The sequence below is a fragment of the Dermochelys coriacea genome, chromosome 12, assembly GCF_009764565.3.
Source record: "Dermochelys coriacea isolate rDerCor1 chromosome 12, rDerCor1.pri.v4, whole genome shotgun sequence".
In the NCBI taxonomy this organism is placed as follows: Eukaryota; Metazoa; Chordata; order Testudines; family Dermochelyidae; genus Dermochelys; species Dermochelys coriacea.
In genome coordinates, this window is record NC_050079.1 from 25,283,754 (window position 1) to 25,310,911 (window position 27,158).

Genomic DNA, 27,158 nt, shown 5'->3' on the forward strand with positions numbered 1-27,158 from the left:
CCCTTTTGACTGACATTTGACATTGTTTGACAAAGTTAGACAAGGCCAAGACACTCATCCAGTCACACTACTGAGAAAAACAGAATAGTGCAAGTGCTAAAAACAAAATTTGTGCAAGGTACAGACTTGCTATCTTCAGTCTTGGAGAAATGTAAAGCAGCACTGTTAGAATGGGGGACTAGAGATAGTTTAAAATTCTGAAAAAAGAAAAAGAGTACTTGTGGCACCTTAGAGACTAACAAATTGATTAGAGCATAAGCTTTCGTGAGCTACAGCTCACTTCGTCGGATGCATTTGGTGGAAAAAACAGAGGGGAGATTGATATACACACACAGAGAACATGGAACAATGGGTTTATCATACACACTGTAAGGAGAGTGATCACTTAAGATAAGCCATCACCAGCAGCGGGGGGGGGGGGGGGGGGTAGGAAGAAGGGGAGGAAAACCTTTCATGGTGACAAGCAAGGTAGGCTATTTCCAGCAGTTAACAAGAATATCTGAGGAACAGTGGGGAGGGGGGAGAAATAACATGGGGAAATAGTTTTACTTTGTGTAATGACTCATCCATTCCCAGTCTCTATTCAAGCCTAAGTTAATTGTATCCAGTTTGCAAATTAATTCCAATTCAGCAGTCTCTCGTTGGAGTCTGTTTTTGAAGCTTTTTTGCTGAAGGATAGCCACTCTTAGGTCTGTAATCGAGTGACCAGAGAGATTGAAGTGCTCTCCAACTGGTTTTTGAATGTTATAATTCTTGACGTCTGATTTGTGTCCATTCATTCTTTTACGTAGAGACTGTCCAGTTTGGCCAATGTGCATGGCAGAGGGGCATTGCTGGCACATGATGGCATATATCACACTGGTAGATGCGCAGGTGAACGAGCCTCTGATAGTGTGGCTGATGTGATTAGGCCCTATGATAGTGTCCCCTAAATAGATATGTGGGCAGAGCTGGCAACGGGCTTTGTTGCAAGGATAGGTTCCTGGGTTGGTGGTTCTGTTGTGTGGTTGCTGGTGAGTATTTGCTTCAGATTGGGGGGCTGTCTGTAAGCAAGGACTGGCCTGTTTCCCAAGATCTGAGAGAGTGATGGGTTGTCCTTCAGGATAGGTTGTAGATCCTTGATGATGCGTTGGAGAGGTTTTAGTTGGGGGCTGAAGGTGATGGCTAGTGGCATTCTGTTATTTTTTTTGTTGGGCCTGTCCTGTAGTAGGTGACTTCTGGGTACTCTTCTGGCTCTGTCAATCTGTTTCTTCACTTCAGCAGGTGGATATTGTAGTTGTAGGAATGCATGATAGAGATCTTGTAGGTGTTTGTCTCTGTCTGAGGGGTTGGAGCAAATGCGGTTATAGCGTAGAGCTTGGCTGTAGACAATGGATCATGTGGTATGATCTGGATGAAAGCTAGAGGCATGTAGGTAGGAATAGCGGTCAGTAGGTTTCCGATATAGGGTGGTGTTTATGTGACCATCGCTTATTAGCACCGTAGTGTCCAGGAAGTGGATCTCTTGTGTGGACTGGTCCAGGCTGAGGTTGATGGTGGGATGGAAATTGTTGAAGTCCTGGTGGAATTCCTCAAGGGCTTCTTTTCCATGGGTCCAGATGATGAAGATGTCATCAATGTAGCGCAAGTAGAGTAGGGGCATTAGGAGACGAGAGCTGAGGAAGCGTTGTTCTAAGTCGGCCATAAAAATGTTGGCATACTGTGGGGCCATGCGGGTACCCATCGCAGTGCCGCTGACTTGAAGGTATACATTGTCCCCAAATGTGAAATAGTTATGGGTGAGGACAAAGTCACAAAGTTCAGCCACCAGGTTAGCCATGACATTATCGGGGATACTGTTCCTGACGGCTTGTAGCCCATCTTTGTGTGGAATGTTGGTGTAGAGTGGCTAGGATGGTGTTTTTAGGAAGATCACCAATGGACTGTAGTTTCCTCAGGAAGTCAGTGGTGTCTCGAAGATAGCTGGGAGTGCTGGTAATGTAGGGCCTGAGGAGGGAGTCTACATAGGCAGACAATCCTGCTGTCAGGCTGCCAATGCCTGAGATGATGGGGTGTCCAGGATTTCCAGGTTTATGGATCTTGGGTAGCAGATAGAATACTCCAGGTCGGGATTCTAAGGGTGTGTCTGTGTTGATTTATCAGCCACACTATCAGAGGCTCATTCACCTGCGCATCTACCAATGTGATATATGCCATCATGTGCCAGCAATGCCCCTCTACCTTGTACATTGGTCAAACTGGACAGTCTCTACGTAAAAGAATGAATGGACACAAATCAGACGTCAAGAATTATAACATTCAAAAAACAGTTGGAGAACACTTCAATCTCTCTGGTCACTCGATCACAGACCTAAGAGTGGCTATCCTTCAACAAAAAAGCTTCAAAAACAGACTCCTCAGACGAGAGACTGCTGAATTGGAATTAATTTGCAAACTGGATACAATTAACTTAGGCTTGAATAGAGACTGGGAATGGATGAGTCATTACACAAAGTAAAACTATTTCCCCATGTTATTTCTCCCCCCCACCCCACCCCATCCCCCACTGTTCCTCAGATATTCTTGCATAATGACAGGTTTCAGAGTAGCAGCCGTGTTAGTCTGTATTCGCAAAAAGAAAAGGAGTACTTGTGGCACCTTAGAGACTAACATTTATTAGAGCATAAGCTTTCGTGAGCTACAGCTCACTTCCGATGAAGTGAGCTGTAGCTCACGAAAGCTTATGCTCTAATAAATTTGTTCGTCTCTAAGGTGCCACAAGTACTCCTTTTCTTTTTGCGAATACAGACTAACACAGCTGCTACTCTGAAACCTTTAAAATTCTGATATTTTATGAACTGGTAAGATCAGAAATCAAATGCTTTATGCCACTGGAAATCTGGAGTTCCTAAACCAAAGCAGCTCAGAGAGCATGCTAGCATGGTATTGAATCTTTACAAGTAAAGAATGGCAAAATATTTAAGTATTGAGTACTACCTTGACAACTAGGCACTGCAAGCATGGTAATATTCTTAAAGTTGATAGTAGTGACTAACAAAGCTGTTGTGGAAATCAAGCAATTTCCTGCAATTAAAAATAGATCGTTTTGGTTTGTGTGGAGCCACAGGCATTTTACCTATTCAATGCAATGCTAGAGGTCAGTATGCAGGGTTACATTTTGCCACTCTGACCTCACCTTCTCCTGAAGTGTTATCTTTATGGAGTCACACAGTTGTCCATTTCACAACTCTATACTAAACTATGTGCACTGAAAAACATTACATAAATTTCATAGTTAACAAGTGATTCTGTGCAGATTTCCAGACCATGGAACTTTATAGAGAGTGGATTCTGTACAATGTGAATGAGCTGGTGGTAGCTACAATTAATCACTAAATTTGCAATTTAGCAGAATGTGTCAGAAGCCTTAACTCTAATGTCTACAGCAAGGTTATAAATTTCTCCTGAATTCCACATTCCTCTTTTATATTATGACAATTTTCACTTAAAAAAAAAGAAAAAGAAAAAGAAAAGTTAACTCACTGCAGTTTAAGATCTGGTTTCCAACTACCTTTATTTCTTCACAGTATTTATTCTCCCTTCTTCAGCCCTTTTGATAATGTCTTTGGGGATGATCAGACTGTGTATCGGCTCTTTGCCAATTTGAGGAACCAGATGGGAATAGCTAATATAATTAAGGTAATCATCAGATATTGCTCAAACTAGAGGACAAAGATTATATGATAATACCCTCTCCCACATGCCATTATACAAGGTGAACAATATGTTCCTCACTTTTACAGTGCCCTGTAACTTCTATGCAATTTAAAAAGCGACCTTACAACATCCCAAGTAGATATCTGTAGCAAAGGAGTCTGCTTTTCCAGAACAAAAAGTTTCCTTTCCTTCCTTTAAATATACAATAAGCTTTATTAGATTCCAGTTTAAGCCATGATAGTGTTTACAGTATCAGGAGAGAAGGGCAACATGACAGCATTCATTTCATACTAAAGGTCAAAGACCCACAGAAGTAGAAATACAGCCAGACAGTGTTAGCACAATATTTACTGCTATTAAAAATATTATTCTTACAATAAACTTTTTTATTAAGTTAGTGTTAGGAAGAATGAATTACTTTTATACCAAAAGTGCTTTTTCAAACCTCTCAGGATGCACCTGACAGTTGCAAGGTATTTTAAAAATTGGTAGACTATGAGATAACAGGGACTCGTGCAACAGAAGAATGCCAAGGAATGTCAAGCTCCATATAGCATTTTGTACAGCGGGCCAGCATCTTTTCCCTGCTAACAGAGTCTTATCTGGATGAAATCAGAAGCTAAAATCGGTAAGCCATGCAACAGGTGGCCAAAAAGACTGAAACTGGGCTTTACTTTTTGGAGGAAAAAAAAACCAGAACACCCTTTAAAGCAACTACATGCTGAAGAACAGAATTTTTATTCAGACATCCTTTTATTCTATGAACCTTTTGATTGAACACAAATCTTAAGTACTTGTAATGTACAGAAGCAGAAAATAATCCCCATTAGCTTTACATTACAACTCAATTTTAGATCTAACTATTTTGCACCCCAACTCCTGTTTTCTTCTTGTTTATGACAAGATGAACATATGGCCTGACATCACAAGAGATAGTAACTCAATTTATTAGCTCCACCCATAGTCAAGACAAGATTTACACTGCATATTTCAAAGTGGTTTGAATTGTTTCACATTAGTTTATTCTTTATTCCCCTCTCCCCATTGTATTTTATTTATTTGTGCATAGACCTCTCAGTAGATGGAGGAATGTTCAAACATTTATCACTATAAAAATCCAGCTTTTAACATGTATTTTATTTTTAATCTGACAATCAACAGAAATCCAATTTTAGTGCACTGTTCCATACTACCAGGGTTTAAGGGAAGAGAAGAGGGAACTTAAGGAACATAAATATATACAAAAAGAAAAGGAGTACTTGTGGCACCTTAGAGACTAACAAATTTATTTGAGCATAAGCTTTCGTGAAAGCTTTTGTGAGTCTAAGGTGCCACAAGTACTCCTTTTCTTTTTGCGAATACAGACTAACACAGCTGCTACTCTGAAACCTATAAATATATACAGTAATTCCCCTTGATTTCTTTCCTCTTTCAATACAATCTGTTTCTCTCCACCAAAGGCGCAAGACTCTTAAGAATTTTGGTTTGATTTTTTTGAGGAGACAGGGGGGAAATTCATCATTTGCAGTGATGAAAGTAAAGAAGCTCAACACAAAATGTATGCTCAGAGTGTCTCACCAATACAGTAACTGGACCAGGAGAAGTCACCCCCTTTTATACACTGGTAGATAACTCATTATGACTAAGCAATTTGTGTTCTGCCAGAAATAATTTATTACAGTTAGGATTGGCAATGATTGCTATAGTTACAGCTACATTTGTTTCATTCTAACCCAAATCAGCTGATGTTAATCAGAATTTGAAAGGTGTCCTCAGCACCTGCTACCCTGAGGTCAAAGCATACCAGCCCAGATAAAAAATACACCAAGACTGCATCCCTCCCACCAAAGCCATGACTATTCAACTTGCATTGCCTCATCTTCCTTCCCCCTAAAAACACAACATCCTCCTTCCTTCTCCATCAAATAAAATCAACTCACACAGTGTTAATAAATTCTGGGTTACCCCCTAAATTACTTCTCCCCATCATCCCCCATATATGATAATTTGGGGACCTCTGCAGGAGGTTTCTTCTGGGGCTGCCACCCCCCTGGACATGCAGTAGGCCTTCTGCAGCCAAACACTCTTCTACACAGGGTCATTTCACAACATTTTGGCACCTGAGGCGGGGAGCTCAAATGACGCCCCCATGCTCCCTCGCTTGGCCAAAACTTTGAAAGGTCTCAATTCTGCCTTCTTCCTGTTCTACTCCCCTCACAGTATTGCTCTACTACCTACCCAAAAAAAGGAGAACAAACAACTTAAAATGCCTTGTTCAAAAATTTTAACTAACACTTAACTTTCAAACACCTGAACAGCACATGTAACTTTTCTTGTCTGCATAGTAAACACTGGCTCTGTTTGAGTAAACACTCAATAATCAAATAATCAAAGTGGTGCTTTCCATGCCTTCTTGGTTGCAAAGATTTGAACTGCTTCCTGAAGGTCCACAGTCTGGGCCAGCTCATACTCTATTGAGATACTTGCAAGGCCAACCAGTCTCTCCTGTGTCATTGTGGAGCATAGATGTGTTTTTATTAATTTCAGCTTGGAGAACCTGTGCTCTCCACTGGCAACTGTTACAGGAAGGTGTTAGAAGTATGCACAGAGCAACAAAAGCATCTGGAAAGAGGGTGGTCATCTTATTTGTGCACATATATTCCAGAACAGCCTTTGTAGTTGATCCTGCTGAAATGTATCTTGAAAGGGCTTTCAGTTCATACCCAAGTCACTTGCATCAATGTTGCGCATGTCATCATATGTCAACACTGTCTCTAGTGCCCTGCATTACTGGTGTAGGTCTTCTTCAGGTACAGTGAGGAGTTTTGGAATACCATACAACATTCCAAATATACTGCCATGTTCCTTGAGCTGCATGAAACATTTTTCAACTGACTGTATTGCACAATCAAGCACCTGGTTAAAGTTTTCAACTTTGAATTGTTGTTTGGGGTCTCTTATGGGATTATCCCATGCCTCGTAATTAAAATGTCGTCTTCTTCTGTGACTCTTGTATTCTTGCGTGGGTGGGAAAATAGCTTCAGCATAAAGTTCCTCTGCCAACTTCTGTGCACTCTTCAGAATGTTTTGAAATCCCTCCTCTGACCAGTAAGACTGTAGGTATGACTTTGCTTTGTCCAGTTGTACCATTGCTCCAGATATATCAAGGTCAACACCTTGGAGTCTCTTGCTTACATTTATTTCAAACAGTATGTCATGTCACAACACTAAGCCACACAGAAATTGGAAGTTATGTATGTTTCTGGTGATTCCATTTCCCTCTGCGACTGTTCTCCCACAAACAGTTCCTGTCAGAGCATTATCCTCCATAATGGGCAACGATGGCATCATCTATATTCCCAATTTGGTGTTCGATAGGCTTTATCGCCTCCACTCGACTTTCCCATCGTGTGACACTCAGTGGTTTCAGTGTCAGAGAGGATGTTCCCAGATGTTGCTTCATGAGTTGATGCAGAGAAAAATACATAGATGCTTTGAATTACATTAAAAAATTCAGCAGCATCACTACAAGCTGATGCTGCATCACTGACCACCCAGTTCAATGAATGAGAACTGCATGGGACAAAACAAGTTTGAGGGTTTAATTCTCAGATCTTGTATCTCCACTCCTCTATTCTTTCCTCTCAGTGGCACCATTATTGTAGCCCTGACCTCTCATGTCAGCTATCGCAATTCCCGTATCTTCCAGCTTTTTAAGAAGCACATTTGTCATACCAGCTCCTGTAGTATCATCAATGTCAATAAATTCTAGAAAATACTCTGACAGTCACCATTGCAGGGACATTTTCACTGGGTTCTGTTGTTACAAAAGGCACCATTAAAGTCATTTGTTCCATACGGCTGATGTCAGGTGTGCAGTCCAGAATAACAGAGTAATATCTTGCTGACTTCAGATCTGCCACAATCTTCTGTTTGACTTTTGTTGCCAGTAACTGTATGATCTCATTTTAAGTTGTTTTTCCAAGGTAGTGGTATGGGTACATTTCTTGGGTGGTGACTCTTCTTAGATGCTCCTGGAGTACAGTATCAAACTCAGCCATCAGCTCCACAATTTTAAGAACGTTTCCATTGTTTGGCACATACAGCTGATCTGAAGTGCCACATAGTGCTAGGTTTTGGGTAGCAAGCAATGAGCCTTTTCAGAACATTTTACCAGTAAAGAGACTCTGATGCAATCTTCTCTTGATGCTGATCATCTGTGGTGGCCTTTAACTTTAGTCTCATCTCTAGCTCTTTCCACCTATGGAATGCTCTCTGGTGATTTGCTGACTTTTCATGGCATGCCGGATTTTTAGCCAGATTTTTCCAGTCCTTTGTTCCCGAAGAACCCAATGTGGCTAGAATATTAGACTGGAAGACTATGCAACAAAAACTATATTCAGCATTCTGGGTTTTTGAGTACGTAAAGCCATGGCTTCTCCACTTTGTCACCATTGGGGATTTCATGCCAGTAATGTGTTGGAAACTTCTACTTTCGTTGTCTTTGGGGAACACAAAGTTTTTCACTTGCTGTTGCCCATGCAGTACAAGGAAGTCCCTCAGGCTACTGCTCAAGTGTGTCCACTGTCGTGGATCATCTAGACTTAAGGGACTAAACTCAGCAGCAGCTGTTTCTTGCGCCTCCACCACACTCTTCTCTGATCTGCACTTTTCTTCAGGAATGTGCATGGTTACACCCATTTGAGATGGAGATATGGATGCTGCAGTAGCTGCCAGGTCACCTGCACTCTGACTAACTGGAAGATCAGGCATCTCCTCACCACTCACATCCTCACTGGGACCAGAAGGCTCACCGTGAACACTTGTGTCTATGTATCTCAGGAGAGCTCCTTCCTGCTTAGACAGAAAAGTTTCCTTTGATTTCTTTCTTTTTCTGAATGCTGCCCCAGAGGGATGTTTTCTTCCTTTCTCTCATGACTGCTGTTCTGTGCCAGCTATAGTGGCTCTCAACACTCAAATGAAGGGGACAAATAAGCAGGCTGGTAGCAGGGCCTGAGTGAGGGAAGATATCAGCATCTTAAGGGCCTAACTGGCTCCTACTACTTCAGATGACTGCCTGTTCTCCTCAAGTGGGTTCAGGGAAGCAGCAGGAAACAGGAAGCTCCCTGAGAAGCTGGTGTCAATCAGTCCAGGATCCTGGGGGTGCTAGAGAGGTACATAAGAGGCTCCTCCTCCTCTCTCTCCCTTCAGCTCCTGCTGCTTTCTGTTATTCCCTCTCACCTTTCCTCCTGCCTGCCTGTTATGTCTTTTGTGCCCTCCTTCCTCCAGCACAGCACTCCACCACCTCTGAGCATCTAGAGCAGAGAGAATACACCAGCAGCATACACAATTTTCTACACTCTGGGTCCTAGTGGCACCCATCCACACACACAGTCTGGCACCTGAGGTGGCTGCCTCAGTTTGCCTCATGGTAAGGCCAGTCCTGCTTCCACATGGGTGGACTGTTCTGCTGTTTGCTACTCCCTTATATTCAGGAAAAGCAGTATCCTCAAACACTGTGCAGCACTCTCCCACCCTTGAAGGAAATGGTGCCTGTCATGCTCTACTCCTCTCCTTTCCCTCTAAAAACTGAGCTAGCGAATCCTCAGCTGGACTTAGGCAGCTAGGTCATCCAGTTTTTCTACTCCCCCTGGGTGAACAAAAGAGTGGGGTTTCAAATCCTGCACATACTTTCAGGAAACTTACCTTTCCACACAATAATTTTCCATGTTCTCTCTATGCCTGAAGGGGTAATTTTAAAAAAATTAAAATTTGAGCAAAACCAACTCAACCCATATTGAGCAAAAGCAGAATGAAACACCTGTCACATTAAGCAAAAATTCTTGCAATTTTAAAAATAAGACAACTTTAATGTTTAAAGGGGTCTGTATAGAGTTTAAATTTGGTATGGCTCTAGTTCAGTTTGGCTTGTGGTATACGAGTGTTCGAGTAAAAAGTGGTTTGATTTGACTGAGTTATAAACATTTGAAAATAGTGTTCTGCACATCTTCTCACTAAATTTGTGACTAGTGCAGCTAATGAAGGCAGCACTGCCTAGGGTCTGAGTGCTAATTTAGCTACCTAATAGTTTAATGCAGGTGATATGGGGCTGAAGCCCAAGCCAAACCTCTGAAGACCTTGTAAGATACAGGGAGCTAAGAGTTGATGGGCACTGTGCAAGGTGAACAAGAGGGAGTCCCGCTTTAGTACAATTCAGAAGCATTACAGAGACTGAGGCTCACAAAAAAGGGATTCTCCCCAAGTGACTTCTAAAGTCTGTCGGACAAGTTGTTCAGGTAGCATCTGGAATTGTTTGTCTAGATTGCAATTTTCACATTTTTTGCAGGACAACAGAGCTTCAAAGTCTGGGAGAATGAAGTTCCTCTATTTTTTCTTTTAGAAAAAACTTGCCCTATTTTGCATAAGAATTGAGGTAGTCTTTAATTTCATGATCACAATACTATTCCTCAAAGAGTACAAAAGAATATAAGATTGTGGAAAACACTAGACAGACATGTGCAGCAGAGTGTTCTACTATGTGTGGCAAGAAAATCAGAGTACATGAAAATCATTTATATGACAAGTGTATAGTAAACCAATCAGACTGTAAAATAAAGTATATAAACCACAGTAACAATGGAAGTTTGCTGGAATATTATAAGCCAAATTTCTCAGATCAATTAGCTTTACTGTTAACTGCTTCATCTCCTAAAGTGTACCTACAGAAGGCTACTTGAAAAGGTAGTGTATAGTACAATGTAGCTCACAAAATTATTTGACATCTGAGACATTAAAGATCTCCTAGACCAATGGTTCTCAAACTTCATTGCACCGCAACCCCCTTCTGACAACAAAAATTACTACGACCACCCCCCCACACACACCCACCCACCCACCCACATGCAACTGAAGCCACAGCCCGAGGGCTTTAGCCTTGAAGCCGCAGCCTGAGCCCCCGCAAATCTAATGCCGGCCCTGGATTTGCTTTGACTTCGGCTTCAGCCTGGAGCCCTGGTGGCCCCATTAAAACAGGGCCGTGACCCACATTTGAGAACTGCTGTCCTAGATAATGACTACAATGAAATTAGTTCAAGCATAAAATAAAACTCAAAATTAGTATGTTAAGATTAGAGAGACACTTGTGTATTACATTTTTTAAAATCCTGTGCAATCACGTCATTTAAAACTGTGTTAAAATGCAAACAAAAAGAAGAGGAGTACTTGTGGCACCTTAGAGACTAACAAATTTATTAGAGCATAAGCTTTCGTGGGCTACAGCTCACTTCATCGGATGCATTTCGTGAGCTGTAGCTCACAAAAGCTTATGCTCTAATAAATTTGTTTGTCTCTAAGGTGCCACAAGTACTCCTCTTCTTTTTGCGAATACAGACTAACACGGCTGCTACTCTGAAATGCAAACAAAGTTAAGGTTGAGCATTCCATCGTAACTGACAATTCTGACTTTTGGCTGCGGTGCACGCAAATTTAGCATAACCTTTTGTATGGAATTTGTACCAACATGATGTACATGTTTTATAATACAAATATCATACAAGTACTAATTTTTCTTTCTAGCCGAAGCTGGTGAATCCAAATACTACAATAGGCAGCTCATATATACTAGCAATAACATAGCTTTATAGAAGATTAGGGTTGGAAGAGACCTCAGGAGGTCATCTAGTCCAACCCCCTGCTCAAAGCAGGACCAAACCCAACTAAATCATCCCATCCAGGGCTTTGTCAAGCCGGGCCTTAAAAACCTCTAAGGATGGAGATTTCACCAGCTCCCTAGGTAACCCATTCCAGTGCTTCACCATCCTCCTAGTGAAATAGTTTTTCCTAATATCCAACATAGGCCTCCCACTGCAACTTGAGACCACCGCTTCTTGTTCTGTCATCTGCCAACACTGAGAACACTACAGAGTACATACAGAAAGGTCTCACAAACACCACAAAATTGAAATACTTTTTTTTAAAATATGTCAATGCCCAGAATTTTGTCTTAAATTAGTTCAGATTACAGTTGCTACAAACTAATGTGTATATATTATAATTTAAACCAAGTAACTATGAAAAATAATCCCTTTTCACACTCTTACCAACAGTCCACGTCAATAAGAAGCAGTAAATAAAATACAATGTAATTTATATGGTACTGTCTCTCCGAGATTATGTCATTAGAAATACTAGTTCACACTTTTCTCCTTTATAGGATTCATTTTACTGATGGTTGGTTTAAAAATACACAATGCTTTGAGTTAAGTCACCCTGTATAGTTAAATATTTTCTTAAATCACAAATGATTTTCTCCATTTAATGATAGAATTCCAATCTGTAGCTTATTTTAAAAATCTTTTTACTTTTTTCATGCTGTTTTTGAAGAAGATTATGGGTATGCTTCCCAAAGAGATGAAGGGAGCAGAAGCAATTTTTTTCCTAGGTGGCTGGCTGGCTGAGTTCCTGTTTGAATTATTTTATAGGCTGCTGGGATTTTTGTTCTATTACTGATTACATATTAGGAAGCCAAGAAACTTGTATAGGGACTTTTACTATTCAAAACTAAATAATAAACATATCTGTATGTCATTGATGTCCCTTAAAAACTTCTCAGTAACTGAATGATCATTCACATACAAACACACTAAAAGTTATGCATGTGAACAGTTTGTCAAAAGTCATGTTCTCCATGAATAAAGCACAATTTGTTACTTCTGACAGAACAATGATACTGGGGAAATAAACCATACAGTAGTATATTTTCTTAACAAATGACTTCAACATGGTTCTCGTACAGCTCAAAATCAGTGTAATTGAAGAGACAAAGTTTACTTTTTCTAGCTGATAAACATCTTATACATGTAATGCAATTTTTTTTAAACAATTTTACGTGGCACAGGAAAAATATTCAATATGCAATTTAATGCATCACAAAATTATGCACTGCAAATCTCTTTACCATATTTTCCTCCTCTGAAATTTTTGAAAATAAAAATGTTTGCTTTCCAAAATAAAAAGGAGGAAATTTATACTCTCAGGAAAGGTAAAAGCAGAAGGTGGTACACCTTTGGTACAGTGGTGGTGGGGCCGGTCTTACAATGAAAAAATATCCAATATGCAATTTAATGTATCACAAAATTATGCACGGCAAATCTCTTTACCATGTTTTCCTCCTTTGAAATTTTGAAAATAAAAACATTTCTAAATTTCCTTTTTATTTTGGAAAGAATTCTCAGGAAAGGTAAAAAGCAGAAGGCGGTACACCTTTGGTACAGTGGTGATGGGGCCCATCTTACAATGATAAGTACAATAAAGAAGGGGTCAGGGAACTTCACATGCAAAATATCATAATCTATGGTAATTTACCTCAATGTCCTGTAGGCTGAATTCCTTTTGATCTTTGAAGTTTGCAGCTCCAGCACTCAGCTCCATCAGCATTTTTGCTATTTCTGGTTTTATTGCTGCCGTGAGCCGACTCGCTGCTTCCATGACATGTTCCTGCACGTCTTTCAGTTGCATAGCTGCCTTTGAATAGTGAGAGTTCCTAAATACACTGCTGAAAAGGTCTGTAAGGAAAGTGCTCGCACGGCAAAACACATTAAGTGCATCCAGATATTTGGAGATTCCCTGCTGGATGTCTGCAATCGGAGTAGTATGGGACACAGGGTGGTTGCAGCTGCCTGCAGCAGCTGAGGAGACCAAAGGGGAAGCCGGGGTAGTGGACGCCAACGGTGCGCTCAGGGTCCTGCCTAGCTCAGGCATTTGATACTGCTGGTGTTGCTGCACTTTTTGCTTGGACCCGCCAAGCAAAAAGCGCCTCTTATAGTCCATTTTACTTTCCTGTGCACTACAGCAATACATAAGTGAGTAGTTGTTCAAAAATTCCTTGGATTAGCAATCAGTTGTCAAATTCCTTCCTCAGAAATGTAGTTATGTATAGTAACAGTAGAGGACTGTGTACATATGTTTCATAAAATGCATTTCAAAAGGGCAGACGTCTGTATAATCTGTATCAGCAGCGAAAAAGGCAGCAGATTTGCTGACTTAGTATTTTCAGTGTTCAGTGCAGCCCTGCTGCAGTTACAAAGTGAAGTCAAAAAACAAACGGAAGCATCTCAAAAAAAAAAAAAATTCTCGTTTAGTATTCCACTCTGTACATAAGATGCACTATGACGGGAAGAAAGCTAACTCCTATAATTTCCTTGCCAGCACTTGTTGACACCTGATATAAAAGTTCATAAAATGTAAGTCATCTTTTAGGAGTAATACATTAATGGAGCTTTCCAACTAGTAATACCAGGAAGAGTGGAACAAAACCACCGATCAACAGCGATTGTAAAAGCAGTGCAGAGAGACTCTTTCCTTGAAAAACAAAGTCCTTATGTCAGCAGATCAAAGATCTTCCATGTCTTGACAGATCCAGTCTGTCAAATCAGTTTGTTTGTAGTGTCTTTTCTTAATACTGAAAAAAAAAAAATCTGTTTTGTTTTCTGAAGACTTTGCAAGTACAAGTTATTAAGAACTAGAGTGTTTATTATTGCAAGCCTTCTCTTTTCCTTCAGTATGATGAGGTAGTTGTTTCCAATGTAACATTAATAAGTGGTGCTTCCAGATTGAATTTGCCTTCAATTGTAGAGTCTGCAGCAAGAATGCACAAATGTATTTGTAAGGCCTCTAGGTCATTTCCTGTCAGGGAAGGGAAAAAAGTTTAAAAGGTTATGGAACAATGAGAGGTTTTGTTAAGATTTTAACTCCTACTGTATCCTGGTGCATTTATCTCAGGGTAAGCTGTCAACAGTACATCTGATCAAAACGGGAGAGGGCCATTTACATTACATTTTTTAAAAGAAATGTAACAATTTAATAAAATGAAATTAAGTCCAGAACTACTGCATATTTCCTCATGAGTTATCTCACACTTAATGGATTTATCTTAACTGCCAAATGTAGGACCTGCAGTTCAACACTGGTGCAACTCAAGCACTGGCAGCAACAATGGAGAGCACAGACAGGGCCCTGCGGTTTTAACCACTGTTGGTATGTCTACACTGCAACATAAGCCCAGTGTTCATAGAACTTGAAATAGCAGACCCTGGTTTTGTTAACCTAGGGCTTGAGGGTCTACAATAATTTGCAACCCCCAGCTAGGAACTGTTGAACCATGGATACCAACCTAGGTTCCAGCATCTACATTGCATTATGCAGCTCCAAGTCCAACCACCATCCCAGACTTTCTAGAGCCCTTCCAAAATGTGGCCGCTCTAGCCCTTTCTTCGTGATGCAGCGTGAGAAAACTTGACTGTCCACCAAACTTGACTGTCCAGAGGACAAAGAAAGTCAGCCTGTGGGAGTGTGGAATACTTCTGGAGGACTCCCAGAGTACGGGTCCAGTGGGGCGGTGTCTACCTGAAAAGCAGTAGGCCTCGAATCGTGGATCCTGACTTGACTCAGGTTCAGAGTCTCCACCCATGTGGGGTCCTGGGACCCAGGTTCAGAACGATGTGTGTGTAGACAAAAGGGAATTAGGCTTGAGCCTGAGTTCAAACACTAGGCTTACACTGCAGTGTAGACATTAAAATGTGTTGGACAACACATTTTAATGTATCTGTTTAAGCCGGGGGGGGCCCCCCAAACTTTTTGGCCTGAGGGCCACATCGGAAATTGTATGGAGGGCCGGTTAGGGGAGGCTGTGTCCCCCCATCCGCCTCCCTCTTGCTTCTCGCTCCCTGACGGGCTCCCCCCCCGGGACTCCTGCCCATCCAACCCCCCCGTTCCTTGACCGCCCCCGGAACCCCTGCCCCCGACCGCCTCATCCAACCCCCCACTCCTTCCTGACTGCCCCCCCAGGACCCCGGCCCCCATTCAACCCCCCCGTTCCCCACCCTCTGACCATCCGGACCCCATCCACACCCCAGCCCCCCAACCACCACCCCAAACTTCCCTGCCTTCTATCCAACCCCCCACTCCCTGCCCCCTTACCATGCAGCACAGAGCACCAGTGGCTGGCGGCACTACAGCCGCGCCGCCCAGCGTGTTGCCCGGCCACCCAGAGCATTGTGCCAGTGTAGTGTAGTAAATTGCTCTCCATAACTGCTACCAGTAGCACATTCCTACGCGCAGCAGTTTAATAAACTACACCAGCAGCATGGCGCGCTGAGGCTGCAGGGGAGGAGAAAGGGGCTAGCCTCCCACGCCAGGAGGCTCAGAGGCTAGGCAGGAGGGTCCCGTGGGCCGGATGTGGCCCGCGGGCCGTAGTTTTTCCACCTCTGTTTTAAGCGGTAAATATACCTCCAAAAAAGTCTACATCACAATTTGTGGCAGGAATTTGAAAACTCTGTTAGATCCAAAGAACCAACTAAACTAAACTAAAAAGAACCAACGTACACAGATCTTTCATTTTCTTTTAATATTTAAAATTTTGACTCCTGGTGGAATTCTGAGCCACTGCACAAGTGCAGAATCCATGTGCCATGCAAGTGCATAATTCATGTGCCATACAGAATTTTTTTTTCCTCTGCGGAAAATAAATTCTGCTGGAAATGTGCTGCAGTTATGCTTTTTGCCCACCAGGGGTTGCTGTGGCACTAGAACACAGAGCAGCTGCTCATAGGGAAGAGAAGAGGCTCCATTCCTCATAGTGCCCTGCCTGTGGGGCCAGGTCAGGAGGCACAGGACATGGGGGGAAGGGGGAGATGGACAGCATGGGGCACACTGGGCTACTGGGGGAAATCACAGACTTGGGTTCAGAAAGGCTAGTGGGGGACAGACTGGGGCGGGGACTGATTGGGAGTGGAGGCGCAGGGCCCCATGAGGACTGGGGGAGGGGGTGCAGGGACACATGGAGACAGGGGCAGATGTGCCTGACAGAGGCGCTAGGGGTCAGCCAGGGTCTGCATGGGGAAGGCTCCTTAACAATCCCTCGCCCATCCCCAAATAAAAACCTGTTCCATACTTCTCTCACCCACACCCAATAACCCTCCAAGTTCATTCCCACACTCCTCCTCAGGAATAACTACCCTCTCCGTCTAGTTGTGTTACCCCTGACTCCCCCAAGCCTTTGCACTGCTTCTGAGGGGGGCGGGAAATACATTTATGTATTGTACTTTAAATGAATTATTTTTCTAAGTTCTTTATTAATATGCCTATTTGTCCAAAAAACATTTCCTGGATTTTTTTTGTTGTATGTATTATTACAGACACATTTGCTGACAGGTATTCTGAAATAAATTACCAAAATAATTGAAACTTGCATGATTATATTGTTATTTTGACAAATAATATATGCACAATTTTAAAATACTGAGTGCAGAATTTGTATTTTTTTAGTGCAAAATTCCTCCTGGAGTATAAAATAAAATCTTTAAGATATACAAACAACTCCCTTGACTTATCAGTCTATATTCTGTCCCAGTAGTAAAGATCAGCTGAGCAGCTCTGTCAGAGTTCCTTACAATGTACTTTCCAGAACTTTATCAGCTAATGGCCCTCACTTTTTGTGGAAACTGCTTCTTCTGACAATCCACCAAAGATGGGTTTTGGCAGCTTTCAGGGTACAATGCCAGGCACGATAATTTGGTCAGACAATAGCTAAACTATTAATAATTATTAACCATACTTTTCTCTCTCTAGAAATATAATCAACTATAGCGCAAGGACAATATGCTTGCAGATGCTCTCCTGGGAGCAATAGCGGTTATGGTTTATAAATGGTTTCCCATGTTTAATTTTTTTTTTTTATATTTTTTAAAAAGTTCTGATGCTTTACTGAGGAGCATTTGCATTTTAAACATGTTCCTTTTTCTGTTGACTCATCTTAGTATATGAAAGCTATGACATTTCAAAATTGTTGCAAAAATAGATTTTAGCATTCATTATAATTTTAAGTTTCCACTATTATTTTCATACTCAATAGATTTTTGTTTATTCATGTAAATATTGAAAATGTTTGACATGCACGATTTAATTGTCAATAACCAACTGCTCACACAGAGAGCAGGGTGTCTCCTAACTGAGGAGGAAGGATGGATCCAAGTACAGTGGGAAGGATAATCTGGCATTAAAATAATGATCAATAAGTATAGTTGTCACCCAAAAGTATTTTCAAGAAACCATAACCAGTAGTAGCTATCGCTGAGATACTGAACAATAATTTAGAAGGCACTTTTAAAAACGTAATGATGCTAGCTTTTTCCATATGCACACTATTACTGCTTTTTGTTTCAAATTTTACACTGAAGCATCAACACGTGTTTTCAGGGATTATTTGCTCACTCTCAGTCTCCCAATTCAAATTTAAAATGCAGTGATGTATTTTTTTTCCCCTCCTTTCTAGACAAGTTACAATGCCCTGGGGAAAGCTTGATTAAAATGTCAGTTTTCCTGATTGCAAACAAATATACTGAGAACGACAGAGTGAGTTATCAATTTGTACACACAGTGAATATTTGTGTTACTCTGAAGAGTAAAATGGTAACTAATATTTGGCCAAAATCTTAGGATTTTTAAAGTATTTTTATTTTTGGAACATTTCTGTCTGTTTGAAAAAAGATAAGAGAATAATCACTTCACTGTCACATTCCCATGTGCTAGTTGAATGCTTTGAATATGACATATGAAGACTTTGCTTTTCAGAATTTTTTGTTGAAGGGGAACTGACACTCATGCTCAGAAAATAAACTACTTCCAAGCAGAAAATTTAGTTATAATTTGGGACTCAAGTTTCATAAAATAACTTTTTCATTCTTATTGAATTTTTAAATAGTGACATCATGGGCATATCCATAAGTAAAAACAACACAAGACGACCTTTAGGACACCTGGAAGTCCTTAGTACCCTAAAATCATCTAATCTTAATTGTCAAGAATGCTCCAAACCTTACTGTTATTCTTGACATTGAGTGTGTGCAATACTACATGCATATATTACACACACCACAATTAAATTTGCAACATGTATTACAAAAAATTAAAAAGTGAACGATCTTTCCGCTTTGCCTTTTCTCTCTTTCTATAGCTTTTCTTCAGTCCATAATATTGTTTTCACTCATTTTTTTCATGCTATTGTTTGAGTCCATGAATCCAGTGTAACTCTGAAAAATCTGTAGGCTCCATATTACAACAGTTTGCACATTATAGTCAGCCATCTCCTGCCATTTTAGAAAGAACTCAAAGGATTTCATTATTACTATGCAAGAACAGCATATTAATAGTCAAAAATGTAAATATCCAGTTTGTACTACACTTTGGAGACAATGGTGATATTCATAAAAATGAGACGGAGGAAGTTAGTCCTAGAAAAATCTATAACTGCAAATCAAAGTTGAATTCCTTGATGTATGTATTTATAGTAAAATTACTTTGTCTATGTACTATTAACATAAAACAATAGATTTACAGATATGGGAATCTATGAGTCGAAAAATAAATAAGGCTCAGAATGGATACTAACTGACTGACTGAAACAGATTTGCTTTCAGTGACTTCCATTTAGTATCCAAGTAAGAGGTTTGTAGACTAATCTTGTGAAATCTGTAGATCATTAAAGTGACATTCCATATTAAAAAAAAGGTGGGGGGGAGGCTCTGACTAGTGTTCTGAAACTGATGTGATGATATTTTCAATGGGGTCTATTATCCTCTCAGTGTGTGGGGAGTTATGGTCATAACTCATACCTAAGAATGAGATATGATGAGTGTCTGGCAACTCAAGCACATTTTTGTAAGTCTCTTAAAAAGACCATCATATTTCCAAATGGTGTACTTGGGTGTTTTATTTTATTTTATTTTATTTTAGATCTGTAAGACATGTGCCCGTCAGTTTCTAGGTACATTCATCGTAGTTTAAAAAGTCAAATCTGAATGTAACTAAATTCAGCTAACTCCTCAAAAGAGAACTCCAAAACAAAAAGAAGGGGGAGGGGGGGAAACAAAAAACAAACATACACCCTGGACCCAGTCAGACTACTTACTCAGGAAAAGCCTGAGCAAACAAAGCCTGCTGCAGGGCCTGAAGGTCAGCAAACTGCCTGACTCAAGGGCCTCCCAAAGAGAATACACCTGGCCAAATTCCACAATATAAATCCTGTGTGAACCCAAAATCATCCCTCTCATGCCAGTGGAGTTATTGAGACTTCACAATAATGAAAAAATAAAATTTGCACACCAGCCTCTGCTCCTCCATTCCCAGAACTAAAAATCGAGAAATTTATGAATGTGCATCTCAGCTGCCTGGATTATTAATATGAGTGGGTGGGAAGGCAGAGTGAAAAGGAAAAGCTTTTGGATCAGACCTAAAATAGGTAGCAGTCAGGATCCAAACCTTAAGGCTTCCTAGATCAACACCTAGAATTCCGATTAAAAACAAGTTGGTAACCAGGGAAATCTATGATGTCTACAGCAGGGATCGGCAACTTATGGCACACACCTTCTAGGGTAAGCCCCCTGGCGAGCCGAGCTGGTTTGTTTACTTGCTGTGTCCGCAGGATCGGCCGATCATGGCTCCCACTGGCCACGGTTTGCCACTCCAGGCCAATGGGTACTGCAGAAAGCAGCGGTCAGCACATCCCTCGGTCCCTACCACTTCCCGCAGCCCACATTGGCCTGGAGCGGCGAACCATGGCCAGTGGGAGCCGCGATCGGCTGAACCTGCAGAGGCGGCAAGTAAACAAACCGGCCCGGCCTGCCGGGGGGCTTACCCTGGCAGGTCGTTTGCCAAAGGTTGCCGATCCCTGGTCTACAGCACAAGTGTAGTAAGTTCAACATGAGAAAAAACCATTACTAACCCATTCTGTAACGTTCTTCAAGACGTGTTGAAGTGGAATGGACATGTACACACGTGTGTATGCCCAGTGCACTGTTGCTGGAGCTTTTCCCCCTCAGTAGTACCTGTTGGGGCAGTGCATGCAATCCTCTGCGGCCCTGCACTACTAAAAGGGCAGAGCCATTCCTAACCCCCACAGTTCCTTTTTAACTGAACAGACTCTGGAAACACATTTAAGAACAGGTTTCAGAGTAGCAGCCGTGTTAGTCTGTATTCGCAAAAAGAAAAGGAGTACTTGTGGCACCTTAGAGACTAACAGATTTATTAGAGCATAAGCTTTCGTGAACTACAGCTCATTTCATCGGATGCATTTGGTGGAAAAAACAGGAAAGATTTATATACACACACACACAGAGAACATGAAACAATGGGTTTATCATACACACTGTAAGGAGAGTGATCACTTAAGATAAGCCATCACCAGCAGCGGGGGGGGGGGAGCGCTTGGCTGTAGACAATGGATCGAGTGGTATGATCTGGATGAAAGCTAGAGGCATGTAGGTAGGAATAGCGGTCAGTAGGTTTCCGATATAGGGTGGTGTTTATGTGACCATCGCTTATTAGCACCGTAGTGTCCAGGAAGTGGATCTCTTGTGTGGACTGGTCCAGGCTGAGGTTGATGGTGGGATGGAAATTGTTGAAATCATGGTAGAATTCCTCAAGAGCTTCTTTTCCATGGGTCCAGATGATGAAGATGTCATCAATGTAGCGCAAGAAGAGTACGGGCATTAGGGGACGAGAGCTGAGGAAGCGTTGTTCTAAGTCAGCCATAAAAAATGTTGGCATACTGTGGGGCCATGCGGGTACCCATCGCAGTGCAGCTGATTTGAAGGTATACATTGTCACCAAATGTGAAATAGTTATGGGTCAGGACAAAGTCACAAAGTTCAGCCACCAGGTTTGCCGTGACACTATCAGGGATACTGTTCCTGACGGCTTGTAGTCCATCTTTGTGTGGAATGTTGGTGTAGAGGGCTTCTACATCCCTGAAAAAGTACAAGAACAAATCCGCACAGACACACCCCTAGAACCCTGACCTGGGGTATTCTATCTGCTACCCAAGATCCATAAACCTGGAAATCCTGGACGCCCCATCATCTCAGGCATTGGCACCCTGACAGCAGAATTGTCTGGCTATGTAGACTCCCTCCTCGGGCCCTTCGTTACCAGCACTCCCAGCTATCTTCGAGACACCACTGACTTCCTGAGGAAACTACAGTCCATTGGTGATCTTCCTAAAAACACCATCCTAGCCACTATGGATGTAGAAGCCCTCTACACCAACATTCCACACAAAGATGGGCTACAAGCCGTCAGGAACAGTATCCCCGATAATGTCACGGCTAACCTGGTGGCTGAACTTTGTGACTTTGTCCTCACCCATAACTATTTCACATTTGGGGACAATGCATACCTTCAAATCAGCGGCACTGCGATGGGTACCCGCATGGCCCCACAGTATGCCAACGTTTTTATGGCTGACTTAGAACAACGCTTCCTCAGCTCTTGTCCCCTAATGCCCCTACTCGCGCTACATTGATGACATCTTCATCCTCTGGACCCATGGAAAAGAAGCCCTTGAGGAATTCCACCAGGACTTCAACAATTTCCATCCCACCATCAACCTCAGCCTGGACCAGTCCACACAAGAGATCCAATTCCTGGACACTACGGTGCTAATAAGCGATGGTCACAAACACCACCCTATATCGGAAACCTACTGACCGCTATTCCTACCTACATGCCTCTAGCTTTCATCCAGATCATACCACTCGATCCATTGTCTACAGCCAAGCGCTACGATATAACCGCATTTGCTCCAACCCCTCAGACAGAGACAAACACCTACAAGATCTCTATCATGCATTCCTACAACTACAATACCACCTGCTGAAGTGAAGAAACAGATTGACAGAGCCAGAAGAGTACCCAGAAGTCACCTACTACAGGACAGGCCCACCAAAGAAAACAACAGAACGCCACTAGCCATCACCTTCAGCCCCCAACTAAAACCTCTCCAACGCATCATCAAGGATCTACAACCTATCCTGAAGGACGACCCATCACTCTCACAGATCTTGGGAGACAGACCAGTCCTTGCTTACAGACAGCCCCCCAATCTGAAGCAAATACTCACCAGCAACCACACACCACACAACAGAACCACTAACCCAGGAACCTATCCTTGCAACAAAGCCCGTTGCCAACTCTGTCCACATAGCTATTCAGGGGATACCATCATAGGGCCTAATCACATCAGCCACACTATCAGAGGCTCGTTCACCTGCGCATCTACCAATGTGATATATGCCATCATGTGCCAGCAATGCCCCTCTGCCATGTACATTGGCCAAACTGGACAGTCTCTACGTAAAAGAATGAATGGACACAAATCAGACGTCAAGAATTATAACATTCAAAAACCAGTTGGAGAACACTTCAATCTCTCTGGTCACTCGATCACAGACCTAAGCGTGGCTATCCTTCAACAAAAAATCTTCAAAAACAGACTCCAACGAGAGACTGCTGAATTGGAATTAATTTGCAAACTGGATACAATTAACTTAGGCTTGAATAGAGACTGGGAATGGATGAGTCATTACACAAAGTAAAACTATTTCCCCATGGTATTTCTCCCCCCCACCCCACGCCCCACTGTTCCTCTGATATTCTTGTTAACTGCTGGAATTAGCCTACCTTGCTTGTCACCATGAAAGGTTTTCCTCCTTTCCCCCCCCCCGCTGCTGGTGATGGCTTATCTTAAGTGATCACTCTCCTTACAGTGTGTATGATAAACCCATTGTTTCATGTTCTCTGTGTGTGTGTGTATATCAATCTCCCCTCTGTATTTTCCACCAAATGCATCCGATGAAGTGAGCTGTAGCTCACGAAAGCTTATGCTCTAATAAATTTGTTAGTCTCTAAGGTGCCACAAGTACTCCTTTTCTTTTTACATTTAAGAACAGTAGTTATGGAATACGTTAGTAACCACTTCTTCTTCGAATGATTGCACATGTCCATTCCACTTCAGATAACTCACAAGCAGGTCCATCTGGAGGTGGGATTGGAATCTACCTCAATAATGATCAAAGGACTACCTGTCTAAATCTGGCATCTTCTCTAGATTCCTGAGAGATGGACAATGGGAGGAAAGGTATGCACTGAAGACCAAGTTGCAATTCTACAAATGTCCAAAATACACACCTGGACTAGAAAGGCAGCAGAGGCTGTGTGAAATCCAGTTGAATGTGCTAGCTTCCTGTTCAGAAAAGTTGAATACGTTTGTTCTATGAAATAGCCAATGTAAGAAGAAAGCCATCATGAGATTCTTTGAGAAGAGACCAGAAGTCCCTATAAATTGTCCTTGCAATTGTTTGTGGCAATTGCAGACAAGTTGAATGGTTTAGTCCTGCCCAAGTACTATACTAACACTCTCTTAACATACAATGTGTGGAGGTTTTTTTCATCCTTATGAGAATTGGATGTTGGGAAGAAAGTTGGTATATATATTGCCTGACTGATGTGGAAGTCAGACACCAGTTTGGTGACAAACTTCAGATGATGTCATAGGTATACTTGTCCCTGCAGACGGCTGTACACAGAGGTCCAGAGATTTGAGCATGTAATTCATCCTCTCTCCTGGCTGTGATGAGAACCACCAAAAAGGCTACCTTGTCTGAACACATAGCTAACAGCTCAAAGGGATGATCCATTAGCTTTACCAATATGAGGTTCAAGTCCAAAGGGGGAAAGAGGAGACTTTACTTGGGGATATCACTGGTCCAGACCCTTCAAAAACCTGACTGACGTGGGATTGGAAAAAAAGAGTGATTACCAACTGGAGGGTGGAAAGCAGAGTTAGCTGCCAGGCAGCGTTCCCTCTAATTTTTTATGTCCACATGCAGAATGAATTTTATTATGTGCACTAATATGTAGGTGATGTGCGACAGGGTGTGGGGTGTGAGGGTTCTGGCTGGGGGTACGAGGGTTCTGGCATGGGGCCAGGAATGAGGGGTTTGGAGTGCAGGAGAGGACTCAGGGCTAAGGCAGTGTGTTGGGGTGTGAGGGCTCTGGCTGGGGATGAGGGGTTTGGGGTGAAGGAGGGGACGAAGGCTCTGGCCGGGGGGTGCAGGCTGGGGTGAGGCCAGTGATGAGGAGTTTGGAGTGCAGGCTGCCCCAGGGCTGCGGGAGGGAAAGAGGCGCTTCTCCCTGCCTGCGCAGCCCTTGATAGCCTACTGCATAGCTGCGCAGCTGAGAGGGAACTTAGCTGCCAGGTGGACCCTGATGGAACTAATGGCCAGATCTTGCTGTTTCAGATATAATAAATAGTCTGGCACTTGTTGTACTGAAGCCCAGACCACAGAAATTCCTTTCTGCAGGGACCAGATGGAGACTCTCTTACACTTTGTCAAGTAAATACACCCAGTAGAAGGTTTTCTTCTTTTCAAGAACACATCTTGCACCCACTCTGAACATATCTCCTGAGGCATCAACCACAGAGCATCTAGTTTGTCAGCTAAAGGGCCTCTACACTGGGACAGAGGACACAACTGTGGTTCTGTGAGATCAAGTCCGGATCCAGCAGTAGTATCAAAGGAGACTTTTCTGAGAGGCCCAGCAGAATGGAAGACCAGATTGGTGAGGCTACACTAGTGCTATGAGTATCACTTGGATGTGGTCCTACATGATTTTTACCACCACCCTGGATAGCAGTGGAACAGGAGGGAATGAGTACAGAAGCTTGTCCATCCAGGGCAACAGGAAAGTGTCCAAGAGAGATCCTGGACCCTGACCTGCTCGTGAACAAAACCAATGACACATCCTGTTGATTTGAGTCTCTGAGGATAAGACAAAAAGCAATGGGCTTAAATTGCAGCAAGGGAGGTTTTGGCTGGACATTATAAAAAACTAAAAACTTCCTGTCAGGGTGGTTAATCACTGGAATAAATTGCCTAGGGAGGTTGTGGAATCTCCATCATTGGAGATTTTTAAGAGCAGGTTAGACAAACACCTGTCAGGGATGGTCTAGATAATGCTTAGTCCTGCCATGAATCCAGGGGACTGGACTGGACTAGATGACCTCTCAAGGTCCCTTCCAGTCCTATGATTTTGGTTAAAAATGCCCCACAGTTGGAAAATGAACCTGACTATGTCTGGGCAAAGAGACCACTTGTGGTGGCTGGTGAAAGACCTGCTCTGCCAGACTGTTTTGGATGCCTGGAAGTTGGGAGACTGAGGAGGATTGAATTGGTGATACAAAAGTCCCACAGCAGCACTGCCTCCTGGCATAGCAGAGTCAATCTCCCCCTCCTTGCCTATTCACATAGAACATGGCTATTGTATTGTCTGTAAGTTCTAGCAAATTCTGTCCGCTGTTATGGGGAAGGATAGTATGACAAGCAAGTTGAATGGCTCTCAAGTCTCTTATATTTATGTGGAGAGTTAAAACCTAGGTAGACCCCCAACCTAGTGTAGATGTGTCCATAAATAAGGTCAAAGTAGGTTGAGGAGGAGGAAACAGATTGGATGGGTGTGTCCATCAGTCCAGAGAGGCTAAGATTTGTGTAGGCACCCAAACCACTGTGTTCAGATGATAAACTGGTAAGTACACCAAGCTCAGCCATCTTTGCAGATTATTGAGGTGACGTCTGGAATGCCGAACCATGCAAGTACATGAGGCCATATGTCCCAGAAGGCTGAGGCAATTCATTACTGTTGTGGCAGGGTGGGCCTTCAGAACTAAAGAAATGGCCATGATAGTCTGGAAACTGGTTTGTGGGAGGAAGGCCTTGGTTTCCATAGTGTCCAAGGCTGCTCCTATGAACTCTATCCCTTGTACAGGTGACAGAGTTGATTCTTCCTCGTTGATGAGCTATCCTAGTGTGCCGAAGGTGTACTGGATCACAACCATGCTAGACAGCACTTGGGCCTTGGACTGACCTCTCACCAATCAATCATCCAGGCAGGGAAACACATGAATTCTTGATTTCCTCAGGATCACCACCACCATTGCCAAGCACTTTGTGACCACACATTGGGCTGTGGACAGGCCACATGGCAGGATTGTAAACTGGTAGTGGGACTGGTTGACTCAACACCTGAGGAATTTCCAGGGGCTCTGATGTATTGTCACATGGAAATACTCATTCTTTCAGTCAAGGGCAGCATACTAGTCACCAGGATCAAGGGAAGAGATAATGGAAGCCAGTGTAACTATATGAAACTTAAATTTTCTTTAGGTCTTTGTTAACCTGTTGCAAGTCTAGTATAGATCTTAGATATCATTTTGCTTTTAGGATAAGGATATAGTACAAATAAAAACAGCTCCCCCTGTGAAGTTCAGGAAACTCCTCTATGGCTCCCAACAGGAGGAGAGAATGAATCTTGAATCATCTATGCATTGTAATGGCCATGGCTCTATCCACAGCATCCAAAGCAGCTTGAAGCAAGGGTCTGGCTACTAACTTTTCCTTGTCCACCATAGCAAGAAACTCCTGTACCACCACCTCTGGCAACTTGTCCATAAATTTTAAAATGTTATCCCAAAGGTTAAAGTTATAGCAAGTCAGCAATGCTTGCTGATTAGCGATCCTGAGCTGCAGCTCAGCTGTCAGTTTCCTGCCAAAGAGACCAAGCTTCTTTGCATC

The 27,158-nt window shown here is 42.5% G+C and overlaps 1 protein-coding gene across 3 annotated transcripts in view; it reads right to left on the minus strand.

Annotated features, from left to right (window-relative positions):
- The window catches only part of GARRE1 (granule associated Rac and RHOG effector 1), a 113,215-nt gene that overhangs the window by 46,054 nt on the left and 40,003 nt on the right, over nt 1-27,158 (minus strand). For 2 of the 3 annotated variants that reach the window (XM_038368008.2, XM_038368009.2), the window contains one exon: nt 13,060-14,379. The exons of the other annotated variant lie outside the window; for it this stretch is intronic. In XM_038368008.2, coding sequence (XP_038223936.1) covers nt 13,060-13,554 — 495 coding nt within the window. In that variant the 5' untranslated portion in view covers nt 13,555-14,379. The remainder of the gene's footprint in view (nt 1-13,059; nt 14,380-27,158) is intronic. 3 annotated transcript variants of the gene reach the window in all.